Consider the following 17340-nt stretch of genomic DNA (forward strand, 5'->3'; position numbering starts at 1 on the left):
AGTGGAACTGCTGATGATGGCCAGAACCAAACTCCTCAAACCTGAACGGCACACTCATAGTGACTTTGGTATTTTTGTAAGAAAAGCATGCATTTAAGTTCAGAACAGTGACATTTATTTAGTTATGTTTGTTAAGCATATGTTTTGAAGTCAAAGTTTGTCAAGCTTCGATTTCTTATAATATAATCGGATTCATGAGGAATTGAGGAAACTCCTCAAACCTTAACGTTATACGTATATTCATTTGTGTTTCCATCTAATAATTAAAGCATTAAAAGCAGTTTTACATAAAAAATACTTACACATTTCTACATAATCCAACATTCGCAAGTAGCTTTCACCAGAACCCGAAAGGCGACGGTACATTTAAGCCACCATCTTTTTTTTCTTAAAAATTATTTTAACTGCGTTTACGTTTGCAGACATTGCGTATTTTGTATTCTTCTACTTATCAAACACCATTTACTATATTTACGTATTGATTCAGTTTCAGCCATTCAAAATTTAAAGAAAAAAACTGCATGTTTTTCATTGTTAGTGAGTGTAGTCAGTAAGTCTATACAAAGCTTATAGGGTCAGTGCGGACCCCTTTCCTAACGAAGGTGAAAGTGCAGTTTTAACAATATCGAGAGCGTTGAACACGGCCTAGTGCGCAGGCGCGCAAAAACCGGCCGAACTCGCGTCTGAATAAACAGCTCGGCGCTGCTTGGGAAACAGCGCTATATTCGATCAGCCGGGGACAACCGCTGTCATCCGTGAAAAGACAAATTTGTCGTAATTGCTTTATTTTTTATCCATAGGTAGCTATTATAATTATAACACACTTAACCACATGAAGCCTGATGACGTCGCCCTTTTCAGACAAATTGAAACTTTAGCACAGTGGCCACTATTTACATCCCAAACTCTAGGTAATATTTTTTTGACATGGGACCACAGGAAGGTTAAGTAGGTAAATGGTGCGGGTTCAAGTCCCGCCGGAAGCGTAAATTTTTCCATTTTTTCCTTTAATATAAAAAAAATGATAAGTAGGTATGTTTATTACTGTGGGTAAGCGCTACCCAATTATTAGCAATTAATCGGAAGAAACAGACAGGTGTGCAGCAAATTAATATTGATCACAGTTAACTGTACCCATTAAGGCAGTTAACTATTTCAAAAGACTTAGTAACTTAAAACCTATAAACCGCAAAATAAAATGTTTTCTCAATTTTGCAACAACTCGAACGTCTAACGAATTTTGGCATAAATTATTTGTGATTAATAACCCCCTTTTTTGAAGTCGGTTCAAAAACAGAACGAAGCCAGAAAGCAGCTAAAAGAAAGCAAAGTGTACAGTTTAGGGCACTGGGGTAAAAAGATTCGAGGAGTTGGTGAGGGTTAAGCAAGATGCGCGTGTTGTCGCGCGCGGTGCTGTGCGCGTGCGCACTGGCGCTGGGCGGCGCTGTGGCGGCGCTGCCGCCCGCGACGCTTGGAGACGTGGTGGCTAATGCTGCGACCAGCCTCAACAGTATGAAGGTAAATGCCTATTATAGAATAAAGCATAAGAATGATGTATTTGGTGCATGTGACATTTTGCTGACCGCAACGTTTAGCGACCTAGGACCATATGCCTCAACAGTGGTAATATTCAGTTGAAGAAAGAAGACTCAACTCAAGGAATACATAGATATTTCAGAACACAGATAACCTCAACAGTACGAAGGTAAATAAATAACAATAGGTAAGTACACTGGACGAATGAAACGTAAGTCTTGGGACGAGTAATATTAGTTATTTGTTTTACAAGGGGGCAAAGTTGTTGTTTAACCGCACGTGTCAATATTGATACCCGAGCAAGTGAAAGATTCCAATAATGAACCGCGAGGGTAGCGAGTGGTTCAAAAAGTTTAGTCTTGAGCGTTGCGAGGGTTTCAAGGCACGAAGGTTAAACAAACTTTGCAATCGAGTGAAACACAAAATTTTTCGCCACACCAACACGAACAAAATACTGACTATAAAACATCAAACGAAATCGAATCCATAAATCTATTCAATATTATAAATTGAATAGATTTATTATTTATTATATTAATTGGTAAATTCTACCAGCCAGCTTAAGACACAAAGTTAAAATTTGTATGAAATTAAAATTTGTATAAATTTAATACTTTGCACTCTTGTGGATAAAATGCAATTTTGCTATCTGTTTTCGAATAGCAAAGTAAGCCTTTACCAGTTGGTGTGGTGAAAATAAAGAATATTATTATATTTCATTTATTTATCTTTTCTCTTAGGCTAGGTTTTTTACATATGAGTATAAAAGTAAAATAAATAAAAAAAATATCTTATTATATTATTCGCAGTATTTATTTTCATTCTTAGGCTAGGTATTTTACAATATGTATATAAAAATAAAATGTAAAAACATTTACAAAACAATATAAAAACATATTATAAAAAAAACCTAACCTAGGGTGCCGCCAGCAGCGGGGCAGGGCCCAAGCTGCCGGTGGTTAGGGCTGCAGAGAGAGGAACCGTCGGACTATCCGCGCCGTGTCCAAGATCACCGCCTTCTGCATCTGGCCCTTGATCCAGCCACCTAGCGAGAGTCTCTTAAGATGTTGGTCGAGACTCTTCGCTATGAGACCGTTCGGTGAAACGACTATATTTGAAAAGTCCTAGAAAAGTTTTCCTGAACTAGTGACAAACACACAGACAAGTTCCTACAAACTAGTGGCAAGTTTCTTCTAAAAGAGAGCTCTTGCAACTCACGAAAATGTGACTTAACATCTAGACTAATTTCCATAAATTACAAAACAAACATAAGACCGTGGAGCCGTTACAAAGAAAGTTTCGCTTAGCAACTGAATCAGGCATTTTTGGAACAAGTAACGTCGCGTATTATTGCGCTATTCCCCTGACAAATATGTCCCAAACAGCAATATCCATTATTAAGCAACTGTCCCGCATTCTATTTACGTCCATATTACACTTCCTTACGTAACGCTGTTTGTTATAAAGCGAGCGCTTCTTCATCACCGTCATTATTTTGTTATTTCTTTCAATGACAGATGGAGTAACGAGCATTTAATGTAGATGATATACACAGTTTATACAAGGAGGTTTTCCAGTCGCTTTTCGGTGAAACAAAACTTCGTGAAGAAGCCGAACTATCCCAATATAGGCTTAGTTAGTAAATAGTTAGTACCTTTCAGGTTGGAAGGTCAGATGGCAGCTTTCGTAGAAACTAGCGCCTACGCAAAATCTTGGGATTAGTTGTCAAAGCGGACCCCACCCCAGGATCCCATGAGATAACGCAAGGAGGATGTAGATACAGTTTCCAGAAAGAAAGCAAAAGATTTTCACCACGCCTTCCTGAGGCCAATTGAAGTTAATAGTTATTTGTTATACAAGGGGGCAAAGTTGTATTTGAACGCCGAGTGTGGAATTGAAAAACGAGCTAGTGAAAGGATTCTATAGTTGAACCACGAGCGAAGCGAGTGGTTCGAGAATAGAATCCTGAACTAGCGAGTTTTTTAACACACGAGAAGTAAAATACATTTGCACCCGAGTGTAACACAAAACTTTTCCCCTCACTATAGCGAGGAAACTACAACGCAAAAAATGCGTTTGTCACTGCTTCCAGTAGTTCCACAGGTGGTAAATCATCTTTATTACTAGATTAGCCTACTTTTATCAATTTTAAAGCAGTTAATTTGACTTTATTCAAGGTCGAATTACTTTACCCACTAGTGGATAAAATGCGTTTTTACCCGCTGGTATTAAAGGACAAAACACGTGTTTCCGAGCTAGTGAGGGGAAAACATATAAACTAATATGTAAACATATAAACTAATATGTAAATTTCATCAAAAAGGTACAATTAATGTGTTTATTTAATCGGTAATAGCTTTGAAATGAGGCCAAATACAAAAATTTTAAATGACATTTCAGTCCTGAAATGTGATCGGAAATACCTACGCTGTTTCCTCATGTTACATTGTGTGGCGTGTACACTGTGTAAATGTTGTCTAATCTTCTTCGTATTGCATCTTCAGTACACAATTACACATTCATTGCAGCAGGTATGATATATGAGGTAGATTCTATTGTGAGGTTAAAAGGAATCATTTCGTTTGTCTACCTATATAAAAATCATAGTTAAGTATGTCACGTACTTATTTTCCGAAGTTCAATGCAATTTGGTAAACATGTGATACAGATGGCTGTGCTGCTGAGATGAAAATGGCGCTAGGCAGAAGTGCATTAGGATATATTTTGGATAAATAGGAACTTCCCTTATATTCCTGAAATCATTTACACATTTATGAACACACTGGTCATATACCATAATCACTACGTATCTATTGACGTAGGTGCTCTATTAACATAGGAGGCTCGTTGATGTCTTTTGTTCTATCATTAGATTTTTGACTTTTGACATTTTGGGTTTTCACTAAAAAACAAGTTACAGAGGATTTTTCATAATTTTCTTTAATCAATGTCTGCTTATTGTTCTCTATTCAGTATTCAGATAGAAAGTCGGCTTACGTATTCTAGCCAATGCATTTCAGTCAACCTCAAGTATGAAATAAAGGCATCAATTTATAACTTTATTTCAATTACCTACGGCCTCAAAAACATTTTTTGCAGAGACTTGTTATCGTAGTCAAATACCTGCGTTAATTTAGCAGTAAAATCCCAGATCCGGTGTTTAAACTGTGACGGAAACTGTGATCTACTGACAACCTTGCGGCGTGTATACTTACTTCATTACGGCTCGGCGGTCGGTTGATGCAACTCCTTAGACTACTTAATAGATTTAACCATTGTCAAAAGCGTATTTGAGCACACTCAAGGTTGTGATGAGCTCGAAATTAAAAATTGCGGTAGGTTGATGTTATTGAAAGGATTATGCAAAGGATTGCTTAAAAATTAAATTTACCGCTGCATCCATTCAGATTCATAAAATTTGTACTTTTTAGTTTGCAACAGTGTTGTTGTAGCCCTTGTGGACTACATAATATATAGCTAATATACATAATACAACGTTGTTGGTAATTTCTGTGATTAATTGAAAGCATGGGAACCTTATTTCTTTGTTGAGTTGGTATTTGATTAATATTTTGTACTTTTACTATCGGTTTTGTTGCTTCATCCAGCCAATTAATACCTTAATTCAAAACAACTAATTAGAAGCAAATAAGCGCGCGTCATATGTCTTCTCAGTTCTTCGGTACCTACCTAATTGTACGGTTAATTCTCCGTCCCTTGTCAGTTTTCCCACTTTTGTGCGAACACCCAAGGACATTGCATTTATTCTTCCTACCGATATCGATCTGCCAACCGTGGGTACCGCTCACTCGCTTAGTGCACATGTTTCACCATAAATTCCCATATTCCACATCTAGGCTAAGTACTTCATTTTAGTCGCAGTATTTTTCGCAATTCCCATTGGCCCACATCCTACGTGTCTAATCGATTTGGTGCTCTCCTTCGATGGACATTTGAAATATCAATAATAACAGCTGACTCTCGCAATTCCGATCTCGCTGTGCCTACTCTGTTATTATTGCATGATTGTCGGTCTGATTTGTTTGAAACAAACCAGTTCTTTTATAAGAGTAATCCAATTAAAGGGACAGATGATGGTACAAATGACAAGAAAGCTTTGCTAATCACAGTATATTTTATATAGTTGTTTTATCAATAGAAACTTAATTATTCAAGTCTGATCTATTTGAGGATGATGAGCCTTAATTTATTTCACGGCAGGTGCGTATTTTACAGGACCCCTCTAAATTTATCAGGAGTTCAGGACCTCTTTCTAATACATGTGGGTCCCCCAAGCCCAGCTTTTTGTGGGTTTATGTGGGTGGAAAATCAGCCCGGTTCAATGGTTAGATAAGTGGGCAATTGATTATATATTATTAATAGACTTAATACTATAGATCTCGACAGTGAAGCTTTTTAACGTATATTAAGTTAGTACCTACTTAAACCATCGCGCAGCGTACGTGGAACAATAAAGCAGGATGGGTAAAGAAATTCGGTTCTCGAGAACCTTGGCACACGCGAATTGGGACAACCCTGTGCATGTTAAGTAATGTCAATGTGTAACTCGACAAAGTGTGACCCTGTTGCGGCGGGCACTTGCTTTACGAGATAGTGAAAACAAAAGGTCAATGTACACTAGAAACGTAACTGTCAAAACAACAAGCACTCGAATTATTTCGAGTAGCTGTCGAATTGGCACTATCGGCATACTTCAACAGCCCGTGACATTTCAAAAGGGTCGTAATTATTCGGTTTTCAGGTGAATTCGGGATTAACTAAGTGCTTAATCGTAATATGGGCACTGACTTATTGTCTTATTCCCTCTAGATATTGAAAGCCCTTTGAAAACTCATCACGGACTAAGTAAACTTTATTTTTGATTAACATTCAGTAAGGAGGTCGAAATTTTTAAATAAACAGATGAACTACACTACTACACATTACACAATAAATAATTAAGTACCATGCCTAAATAAAACCGAGATAAAACGAATAATACTTAGGTATATTAATGTACGTCTTCTTTGTACCTATGCACGTAAAAGATATGACAATGACAGGTACCTTACTTAATATTTGCATCTTGTTAGTAGATTGATTAATAAAATTGAACTGACTGGTACAAATGCGCAAAATATTAATAGGGGAACCCACCTTGACATTTAGCAATTCAATGGATGGAGTTTTGAAACATTATGTAATTTTTGGAACGGCTCTGATGTTACAATACAAGCGAAAGAACTAATATATTATATTCGATTATCAAATCTGTACAATGGTGTATTGAGAAAGTGCAGTAGGCGCTTCAATGTGTATCCAAGTAGGTACGTATATTATGAAAGAGTATGGTTAGTTTAGAATTTAATGGAATCGATAGTAATTTTTATTAAAATAAAGCTCCGACGGACCAGCAGAGGACTCTACAGGTAATAGGTACCTACCATAAGATATTTTCGATGTCTGAAGACTGACAACGTATAAGTTCGAAGAAAGTTCTTAGTATGGAAGTTGAGATTCGTTTTGCTAACATGGTAAGAGTTTTTCCTCGAGGAAAACGATAGTGTTTTGGCTACAAACGCAACCAGCCAGCCATCACATTGCTATCATAGTTCTAATATTTTTATTCTCACAAACCCTTTATTAAGCGAATATCTGGAGCGTTGCGGTCATGCGGTGGGCCACAACTTGGCTGAGATTGGATTTATCTGACCAAACCCTTTCGACGCGGACTTGAGCCTTTAATAAATGCTTGGGAAGGAAACGGATACCAAACCAGATACACCACACCTAAAGCGAGCCTTGCCCGCAGTATGCAACTACTTATGTACCTATCCTGTCATCATCAAAAGTAACGGATGAAACAACGCATCAAAAGTTACATCATGAATAACCTTTATACAGAGTGGGGCCTGTAACAAAGGCGAAGAATTGAACTCTAGGCTATTCTCCTTATACTGATCAACATTTGTTCGACGACTTTTAAAAATAACTTGTATTTTGATTTTTATCACCCTTGAAAGTTTTTTCTAAGAGGTAATGTATTGCGAATTCTGTTAAGTCTAAAGTGTGACAGACAACGTCAATGACAACAATAATGGCGTACATTGAAGCTAATATTTATTTTGTATGAAAAATTAAAAATTTAAAGACTTCATAATTTTTAAAAGTCACTGAACAAATGTTGATCAGTATAAGGAGAATAGCCTACAGTTCAATTCTTCGCCTTTGTTACAGGCCCCACTCTGTATAGATAACTTTAATGCTGACTGTATTTATCTAAGTATAATATACTCGTAATATTTTTCACAAACCAAGCCACCAAAACTTTTGCAATTTCACACTGATTTTGTAAAGTGTGAAAATTTTACATAAGTGAATAATAATATGAATGTAAACGGCGCTGAATGTATGTAATTATCTCATCAGCATATGTCACGTTATACCATAGCTTGTGGGAGAAACGCCATTAAAATTGATTTAGTGGTGATAAATACAGTAATTTTGACTCCAATTATTCCAAATTATTGTCCAAAATAATTTAGGGTCCAAAATAAGATTTACAGTGAAATAATTAACTGCAAACGAAATAAGTGTAAACTAGTGTTTTACGTGTGTAACGTAATGTCGGTATCAGGTAATAGTCACGTTACATAACGGACGTGTCTAAATTTAAGTCTGTTGAATATTTTATTTTGAAGGATAGCGAAGAAACTAGGTCTACGACACAACGTGCGTTCACTCTCGAGAAGTCGTCGGCCCCAACAGCTGAGTTTATGCGTCCACTGTCAAACGGGTGACATAACTTTACTACGTTTGGCTACTTCAACTATTTTGATTCTTCGGGTCTTAGAGAAAGGCTGGTGGCCTAGCGGTAAGAGTGCACGACTTTCAATCCGAAGCTCGAAGGTCGCAAGTTCGAACCCCGGCTCGTAACAATGAGTTTTTCGGAACTTACGTGCGAAATGTCATTTGATATTTGCCAGTCGCTTTTACCAGAATAATCCCAATAAGACCTATAGTTACCCTTCGGGTTGGAAGGTCAGATGGCAGTTGCTTTAGTAAAACTAGTGCCTAGGTCAAATCTCTGGTTTAGTTGTCAAATCTGACCCCAGGCTCCCTTGAGCCGTGGCGAATGCCGAGATAACGCAAGGAGGATTTATGGGTCCTCAATTGATTTATACTCTCCCATAGAAAATGTCAAGGTCGGTAATGTACGAAACAGCCGCGTTTTTCTGCGATTTCATGGTTGGTTCTGTAGTAAACGTTGCTCAGTATGACCTATATATTCACCCCGTAAAATATTGGAGGTCACTATGAGTAAATAAACATTCTGTAAGTATAAAGTACTTATAAGTATGCAATTATAGTTATTTGTTATACAAGGGGGCAAAGTTGTATTTTAACGCCGAGTGTGGAATTGAAAAACGAGCAAGTGAAAGGATTCTATAGTTGAACCACGAGCGAAGCGAGTGGTTCGAGAATAGAATCCTGAACTTGCGAGTTTTTTAACACACGAGAAGTAAAATACATTTGCACCCGAGTGTAACACAAAACTTTTCCCCTCACTATAGCGAGAAAACTACAACGCAAAAAAATGCGTTTATCACTGCTTCCAGTAGTTCCACAGGTGGTAAATCATCTTTATTACTAGATTCACCTAATTTTATCAATTTTAAAGTAGTTAATTTGACTTTATTCAAGGTCAAATTACTTTACCCACTAGTGGATAAAATGCGTTTTTACCCGCTGGTATTAAAGGACAAAACACGTGTTTCCGAGTTAGTGAGGGGAAAAAGATCTTAACCTGAATGCTTTATTTTCATTTGATTTGGTGATGCCCATCATGTTAGATTCTAATCTAAAATGCAACACGATGTGAATTCTTGTGAATTACCAAAAGTTTTTCTGCAGTATCAGTGTCACTCAAACTCGTGGCCATTAGCCAAGTCACCCGGCATTAGTGAGGGACTAAAATTGATTTAACTCACATATCTACCTACCTAATAGCTATTTACATAGATATTCTAAAGTCCAGCGTAAGTGACAATCGTTCATACTCCGTAAGTCCGTATCATATCATATTCATGGTTATTATCGCTCTTCAGCATTACTGCCACAGAGCCAGTTGCGTTTCGTTCGCAATGGAGTGTGAACGGTTGTCACTTAGGATAGGCCAGTAGTATTCACAGCTCCAGATACCTATAATTGTCGTTTTAATGTAACCATGTAACGAGGAATAGAAATCCTCAAAATATAACTTCACTTGTCAGGTGACAGGAGCATGGCGTCGCCTATCAAGCACAGTGAGCGAGTCCGTGGGCCTGAAGCACGCGCTGCGGCGGCTGCAGGCGGTCCCTGCGCGCGCGGCGCGGCTCGTGCACGCGCTCGTGGACCGCATGCGCGTCGGCGGCGGCCCGCTAGTGTTCACGCAGCACGGAGCGCTGCGCGGCCGCCGCGTTGTCGCAAGAACCGCGCAGCAGACGCCGTACTACAGCTTCAAGGGCATCAGGTTTGTTAGTTACTAGTTATGCTGGACGCTGGTGGACATCGGCGAAATGACGAATATGCCAGACCAGGAATCCATTCGTTGGTTTCTCTGTTCGTAGTCGTTTTCTCCTATACATAGCTAAAAAATACGAGGAGTGGCTGCGAGTATTTATAGCGCTACGAAAACAGCGATTCTGTCGATTCAGCGATGATGTCTGTGTTCAGCAAAGTTGATACTAAGATACTAAAATATGTTTTATCCCATCAGATACGCGCAGCCGCCGCAAGGCTCCCTGCGGTTCCGGCCGCCGGCGCCGCTGGAGCCGTGGTCCGGCGTGCGCGACGCCCTGGAAGAGGGCGCCGTCTGTCCCCATCGCTTCATGCTTTTCGACACTTATAAGGGAGAAGAGGACTGCCTGTTCCTTAACGTGTATTCGCCTGCTCTGCCGGATAAGCTCACTGGGTAACTAATTTCATATTTTTAAATTAAATTTCCACTGTGAAATAGGTAGGTACATTGCCCCGTGCCGATTCATGCTATTTCAACATTTACAAGGGCAAAGAGACTGCCCATTCCTTAATGTCTACTTGCCGGCTTTGCCGGATAACTTTACCGGTTTATTATACTTATTACGAGTATCAATACTATTAAGTGTTACCGACCAGCAATCTATTTTTGATAAAAGCGACCATCACATTGACCGTGTAGTTAAAATTGTATCCTGCTTTGTTTAGAATGGTTTAGATCTAGATGACCGTGTAGATTGAAGTCTCAACCCCTTGTACCTAATATATCTAAAATTATAGAACAAATTATATCTAATACTTTAATGCATCATCTCGAGACAAATAACCTACTGACGGACAGACAATACGCGTATAGAAAAAGTAGATCTACAACAACAGCGGCATATCAAATATACGATTGCATTTCAACCGCTTTAGATGCAAAGGAGAAGGTAGCAGGGGTATTCTGCGATCTATCGAAAGCGTTCGATGTAATAAGTCATGAACTGATTCTGGAAAAGTTAGGGCATTACGGAATAAAAAATAAAGTTCATGATTTATTTGCATCGTTCCTTGAAAATAGAAGGCAGACGGTAGAGGTCAAAATGGAGATATCAGGCTCCATTGAAAACATTAGATCCAAGGCAGGAGTACTCAAATTAGGTATCCCACAAGGATCTGCGCTCGGAAACACCCTGTTTTTGATATTTATAAATGACCTCCCTACCTCTGTTACCGAAGGTATGACAGTGTTGTTTGCTGATGATACCACCGTGGTAGTAACTGCTCACACGTATACACAACTCGAGCAAAATATCTCAAACGCTTACCACCAACTACACGAGTGGTTCTCGTCAAACGGCCTTGTCTTAAACACTACAAAGTCGAACATAATGCTGTTCTCAGCTGGAAACACCACACACATTCCACTGGTACAGAGTCCGATACCACGCTGCGAGTCATGCAGGTTCCTCGGATTCACAATTGACGCCAAGCTGAAGTGGAAAGACCACGTAGACAATTTGTGTGGAAGTTTGGGCAGCGCTTTATTTGCTCTGCGCAAACTGAAACCAATTGTCTCAAATGACGCTCTAAAACAAATATACTACGCGTACTTCTTTTCACTGATGCAATACGGCATAATTTTGTATGGAAACTCAACAGATTCAGACCGAGTATTTTTGATGCAAAAACGGGCTGTACGGATATTGGCTGGTGTGAATCCGAGGCACTCGTGCAGAGAGCTCTTCAAAAAATTCAATATGATGACCTATTACTCGCTTTACGTGTACGAAATTATAATGTTTACGCGAAAACATATTCATAAATTCAAACGGTCAAATATGCTTGGCGGAATAACCCGTCAAACGGGGCGATTACTGCCCGTGCCGCGCCGACTAGCGCTTCTCGACAAGAACCCGCGAGTAATAGGTCCATCACTTTATGAACGCCTACCCGCCAGTATCAGAAATGTAACCTCCGACGACATATTTAGTCACCAATTAAAAGAACTTTTACTATCGACACCACTGTACTCAGTTAAAGAGTACACTGAAATGTACAAATATTAATGGACATTGATAAAATTGCTTTTTTTATATTATTATTATTATCTTTGATTTTTGACATTGTTTTTAGCACTTATGACGTTTGACATTATATTCACTAGGAAGCCCTAGTACTATATACAAACATTTGTTTTTGGACATTACTAATGTAATTTTATTTTTTAATTTAATTGCTTTATTATGACATATTATTATTGGTTTACTTTTTAATTTGATGATTATTATTGTTTGTATCAATTATTTTCTTATTATTATGTTGTGACGATCTTTTTGTGAATTGGTGCTATTTTTAAGTTAAAATAACATGTAATTTTCATCAAGAAATAAATATAATCTAATCTAAATCTAATCTAATCAATTAGCGGTTTCATGAAGTGAATCGTATACTTATTTACCTTCCTCTTCCTTAATGATTTTCCTGTAAATAGTATTATTCATATTCATATATATTATTCATATTCATATTGACGACTGGTCTGGCTCAGTCGGTAGTGACCTAGTGACCCTGCCTGCTAAGCCGCGGCCCTGGGTTCGAATACCGGTAAGGGCATTTATTTGTGTGAAGAGCACAGATATTTGTTTCTGAGTCATGGATGTTTTCTATGTATATAAGTATGTATTTATCTATTTAAGTATGTATATCGTCGCTTTGGCACCCATAGTGTACAAGCTTTGCTTAGTTTGGGGCTAAGTTGATCTGTGTAAGGTGTCCCCAATATTTATTTATTTATTTATATATTTATTCTTAGTAATTCATATTATATGTCACATACATTTTAATAGTTATTTGTTATACAAGGGGGCAAAGTTGTATTTTAACGCCGAGTGTGGAATTGAAAAACGAGCAAGTGAAAGGATTCTATAGTTGAACCACGAGCGAAGCGAGTGGTTCGAGAATAGAATCCTGAACTTGCGAGTTTTTTAACACACGAGAAGTAAAATACATTTGCACCCGAGTGTAACACAAAACTTTTCCCCTCGCTATAGCGAGGAAACTACAATGCAAAAAATGCGTTTATCACTCCTTCCAATAGTTCCACAGGTGGTAAATCATCTTTATTACTAGATTCACCTACTTTTATCAATTTTAAAGCAGTTAATTTGACTTTATTCAAGGTCAAATTACTTTACCCACTAGTGGATAAAATGCGTTTTACCCGCTGGTATTAAAGGACAAAACACGTGTTTCCGAGCTAGTGAGGGGAAAATACAATTATTTACAAAGTTCATTCGTAACATTTAAAATATTTAACGTAATACTTATCCCAAGCTTAAGTACTATATTACATATTTTAAGTCATCATAAGGCCTCTTACATCTTGACAGATGATTTAAGCAGCGTCTGAATGCGAGAGACAACGCCTCGCGTGACTATATAGACCTATCCGGGAGCGACATGCCCGTCCGCATTTCGTACACGTAAATTGAGGCCCCACCGCCGAGGAGAGAGTATCGCGATTGTGTCTTTTTGAACGCTTTACGGCTAAGTCTTGAAACCAGGTGTTGTCGTGGGTTTCTCTACCTTTTGCGACGATACTTCTCCACACATTGCGGTTCGATGCAAGTTCGTCCCACGTGTTACAGTCGATGCCGAACGCAACCAAGTCACGCTTTATGCAATCCTTAAATCGTAGTATGGGTCGACCTACGCTACGCTTCTCGAACGCGACCTGGCTTAGCATAGTCTGCCTGGGCAAACGAGTGCTGCTCATGCGGTGCACGTGCCCCAGCCACCTCAAACGTCTCTGTTTGAGTATTGCGGTGATGCTATGCAGCTGTGCGATCTCCAGCACTCTCTGGTTGGTAACCTTGTCCTTCCATGTGATGTTAAGAATACTTCGAAGGCAGCAATATTTTAAGTAATGTTCACTAAATCAAAGATTACCTTAAGTACCTACTATTGTTCGGATGTACCTACTTGTCGTTGTTTGCCTCCCTTAAGTACCACACCTGACAACAATGTAATAGAAACTGTAAAAAGTTATTGCTAATTATCTTACTCTTACTCTACGAAAACTAGGCATTTCACAATGGAAGTGGTAAACCACGGATGTACTTACTCATAATTACCACAGCTTTATCAACGTGTGTCATAGTTATACTATACCCACATAGGCACACGCCGGGCCAGTGTTCCGTAGCAAATATTTCAAAATATCATATTTCGAAAACATGTTTTTCGTGACTCAGCGCAAAACGAAGACTTTCTAGAGATGCGTCTGCTGGTGTTGATTTCGTAAATCTCTGACCCTACTTATTGACGCAGCTCGCAGTGTCAGAATTATTGAGATTACCAAATTCCCCATCGGACTTAGAATGCAAACGAAAAAGCACCGTACATTTAAGGATAAGTAATTAATAAATTATTCCATAAATATTAAAATTGGTTTTGTTTCACCAAAGGTACAACCCAAAGCTAGCAGTGATGGTATGGATCCACGGAGGCGCTTTCGCGGTGGGTTCGGGCAACTCGTTCCTGTACGGACCGGACCACCTCGTGGGTGCCGGGGTCGTGCTCGTGACCTTGAACTACAGGCTCGGAGCCCTGGGCTTCTTGAGCCTGGGGAATGAGGAGGTTTCTGGAAACATGGGCCTTAAGGTAACTTTACCCGCATAGTTTTACCTAAGGAACAATCTGAAGCTGGCAGCCGCAGGAAGGTACAATACTTACGTATACTTGTATAAAATACGACAAGTTATTAAGCACTTAACTTGCAGTGGAAATGTACCTCTGAGTAGTTCCTCAGGATAGTAGTTTGGCAAGTGCGGTCGCTGTCGCTACCACACTTTAGGTTTCTGTTTACATTTTGCTGCAACCGCATTCTGCGGTATGCAACGGCACCACTTGACTGCAATACGCACGTTTAATCATTTAGTTACTGTAATCAGACACGAATAAAACATATAAATCTACTGTCACATTATTACACAAATCATTTATTCTGTTTCTTTTTTGTTATTGTTCAGGATCAAGTCATGGCTTTGAAGTGGGTTCGTGATAACATCGAGCACTTTGGCGGGGACCCCAATAAAGTGACAATCTTTGGGGAATCTGCTGGTGCTGCCTCCGTGCATCTTCATATGCTGTCACCAGCGTCAAAGGTATCTTCTGAATATACAAAATTTTTGCTAAGGGATTTTGATTCTAGGTGTACTTGAAATTGAGTTGAGTTTAATTTGTTCGAAAAATTGTAGAAACAAAAGAAATTCTACTTTATTTGTTTACATGAAAGTAGAAATTGCATTGCAACCAAATGTACATCTGATTGTACATTGGGCGGTGTAACAGAACAAGCGTCTATGACGGGTAAATGGACTCGTTATTACATATAAAACTTACGGCAAATCATCTTTTCCTTGACTAATTTTTTCGGTGCATATTTCCTTCGGGATTTCATTGAATATTTTAACAAATAATATCTGTGATGGTTAATCACATGTTTTGTCGCGTCATCACTCATAGAATTCACTACAATTCGATGCACAACTTATTGGAAAATAGTACATTACATCAGAGGCCGGGAAAATGAGGATTTCCGGCCAAGTGGGTATAGGATAGGGATACGAGGCCGGGAATCCGTTTTCACGCCGAGGCATGTATAGTGCTTTTCTCAAACATACAATGAAATAAAAAAAAATGATCTGAAGGACAATATTTTATTTATTAAGTGACAAAATACAAATACACTCAAACGTCAAGTGTGACAAGTATCCAGGTCACACAAAAATTAAAAAAAAAGTGACATGACAGTACTGACAGCTTACTTAAAAAAGTTACTTTGCAGGCCTAGGCCTAAAAAATAATATGAAATCCCTTTACAGTCCTCTCGAGTTGTTGCGCCCAAAAAGCGATACTTCCCAGCCCATTTTAAGGAACGTAAAGACAATATTTCATTGCATGTTTGAGAAAAAATATTTATCGATTTACGGAATGTTCCACTACTGGGTCAGATAGGAATCAATATCAATAGCTCTGTCTCTCTCTAAAACACGTGCAATCATGCAGGTGTTACTACTGATAGGTAAACGATTATTTGCTGAGAGAACATGGACGTTAAATGTATAGGGTGTACGGCTTAGTAAACAAAGCAGTCTTCAGTCTCCAGTATGTCTCTGTTATGTCTCCATTATGTTTCCAGTCTCCATTATGTCCCCATTATGTCTCCATTATGTCCCCATTATGTCTCCATTATGTCTCCAGTATGTCTCCAGTCTCCATTATGTCTCCGTTATGTCTCCATTATGTCTCCAGTCTCCATTATTTCTCCAGTCTCCATTATGTCTCCATTATGTCTCCATTATGTCTCCATTATGTCTCCAGTCTCCATTATGTCTCCATTATGTCTCCAGTATGTCTCCAGTCTCCATTATGTCCCCATTATGTCTCCATTATGTCTCCAGTCTCCATTATGTCTCCAGTCTCCATTATGTCTCCAGTCTCCATTATGTCTCCATTATGTCTCCACTATGTCTCCATTATGTCTCCAGTATGTCTCCAGTCTCCATTATGTCTCCATTATGTCTCCAGTCTCCATTATGTCTCTGTTATGTCTCTGTTAAGTCTCCAGTATGTCTCCAGTCTCCATTATGTCCCCAGTCTCTGCTATGTCTCTAATAGATACTATAAAAGGGTCGGAGCGAGCCGACGCGCGTCATTCTTACAATATCCACAAGACTAACAGTGTCTCTGGCTTTCGTGTATTATACTGGTGAGTGAAGTTGTTCTGCTATTGTTTCTCTGTTTGTTTTTACTTGGAAATTATTCTAAGTGATTGTAAACTTTGAAATTGTGTCTCTGTTTGATTGTGCGGGGACAATATCGTCGTACAGTTGAACTTAGACCTGTAGTGGAATTGCTTTACCGTCAGTTGTGGGTTTATTTTAGTGTTCTATTTATAGTGTAGTGTTACATTTAAATTGATGTGTATAGTGAAGTTTTCTGTGCTTTGTTTCATGAGTGCCGTCAAGCAATACAAAGACCGGGTCGATGTATGGCTGGTGCTTAGAGATAAGTCTGTGCTTGATTTTATAGGGAGTATTTCTTGTAAAATTAAGCTTAGATTATAGCACGTAAAGGAAACTTCACTCGTTTGTTTAGTTGGTCAGTAAAATTGAATTTAGTAATTTTCTATGGGGTTATTTTGTGAAAGTTATAAGCCAGATCATTGTTTGTGACAGACTGTTGTCCGGCTAAGCGCTTTATACCTTGCGGCTGTTAAACATAAGGCGTTTAGGGGTC

At 38.7% G+C, this 17340-nt stretch overlaps 1 protein-coding gene across 4 annotated transcripts in view; it reads left to right on the forward strand.

The window, feature by feature from the left end:
- LOC125232493 (venom carboxylesterase-6-like) overlaps window positions 1-17340 on the forward strand; it is a 42621-nt gene that overhangs the window by 8616 nt on the left and 16665 nt on the right. For 3 of the 4 annotated variants that reach the window (XM_048138179.1, XM_048138178.1, XM_048138182.1), the window contains exons 2-6: window positions 1283-1518; window positions 9810-10048; window positions 10295-10489; window positions 14505-14700; window positions 15069-15203. In XM_048138179.1, coding sequence (XP_047994136.1) covers window positions 1390-1518; window positions 9810-10048; window positions 10295-10489; window positions 14505-14700; window positions 15069-15203 — 894 coding nt within the window. In that variant the 5' untranslated portion in view covers window positions 1283-1389. Of the gene's footprint in view, window positions 1-433; window positions 953-1032; window positions 1519-9809; window positions 10049-10294; window positions 10490-14504; window positions 14701-15068; window positions 15204-17340 lie in introns of those variants that run through there. The other variant, XM_048138181.1, reaches the window with a different exon arrangement.

Source organism: Leguminivora glycinivorella, chromosome 13 (assembly GCF_023078275.1).
Source record: "Leguminivora glycinivorella isolate SPB_JAAS2020 chromosome 13, LegGlyc_1.1, whole genome shotgun sequence".
In the NCBI taxonomy this organism is placed as follows: Eukaryota; Metazoa; Arthropoda; class Insecta; order Lepidoptera; family Tortricidae; genus Leguminivora; species Leguminivora glycinivorella.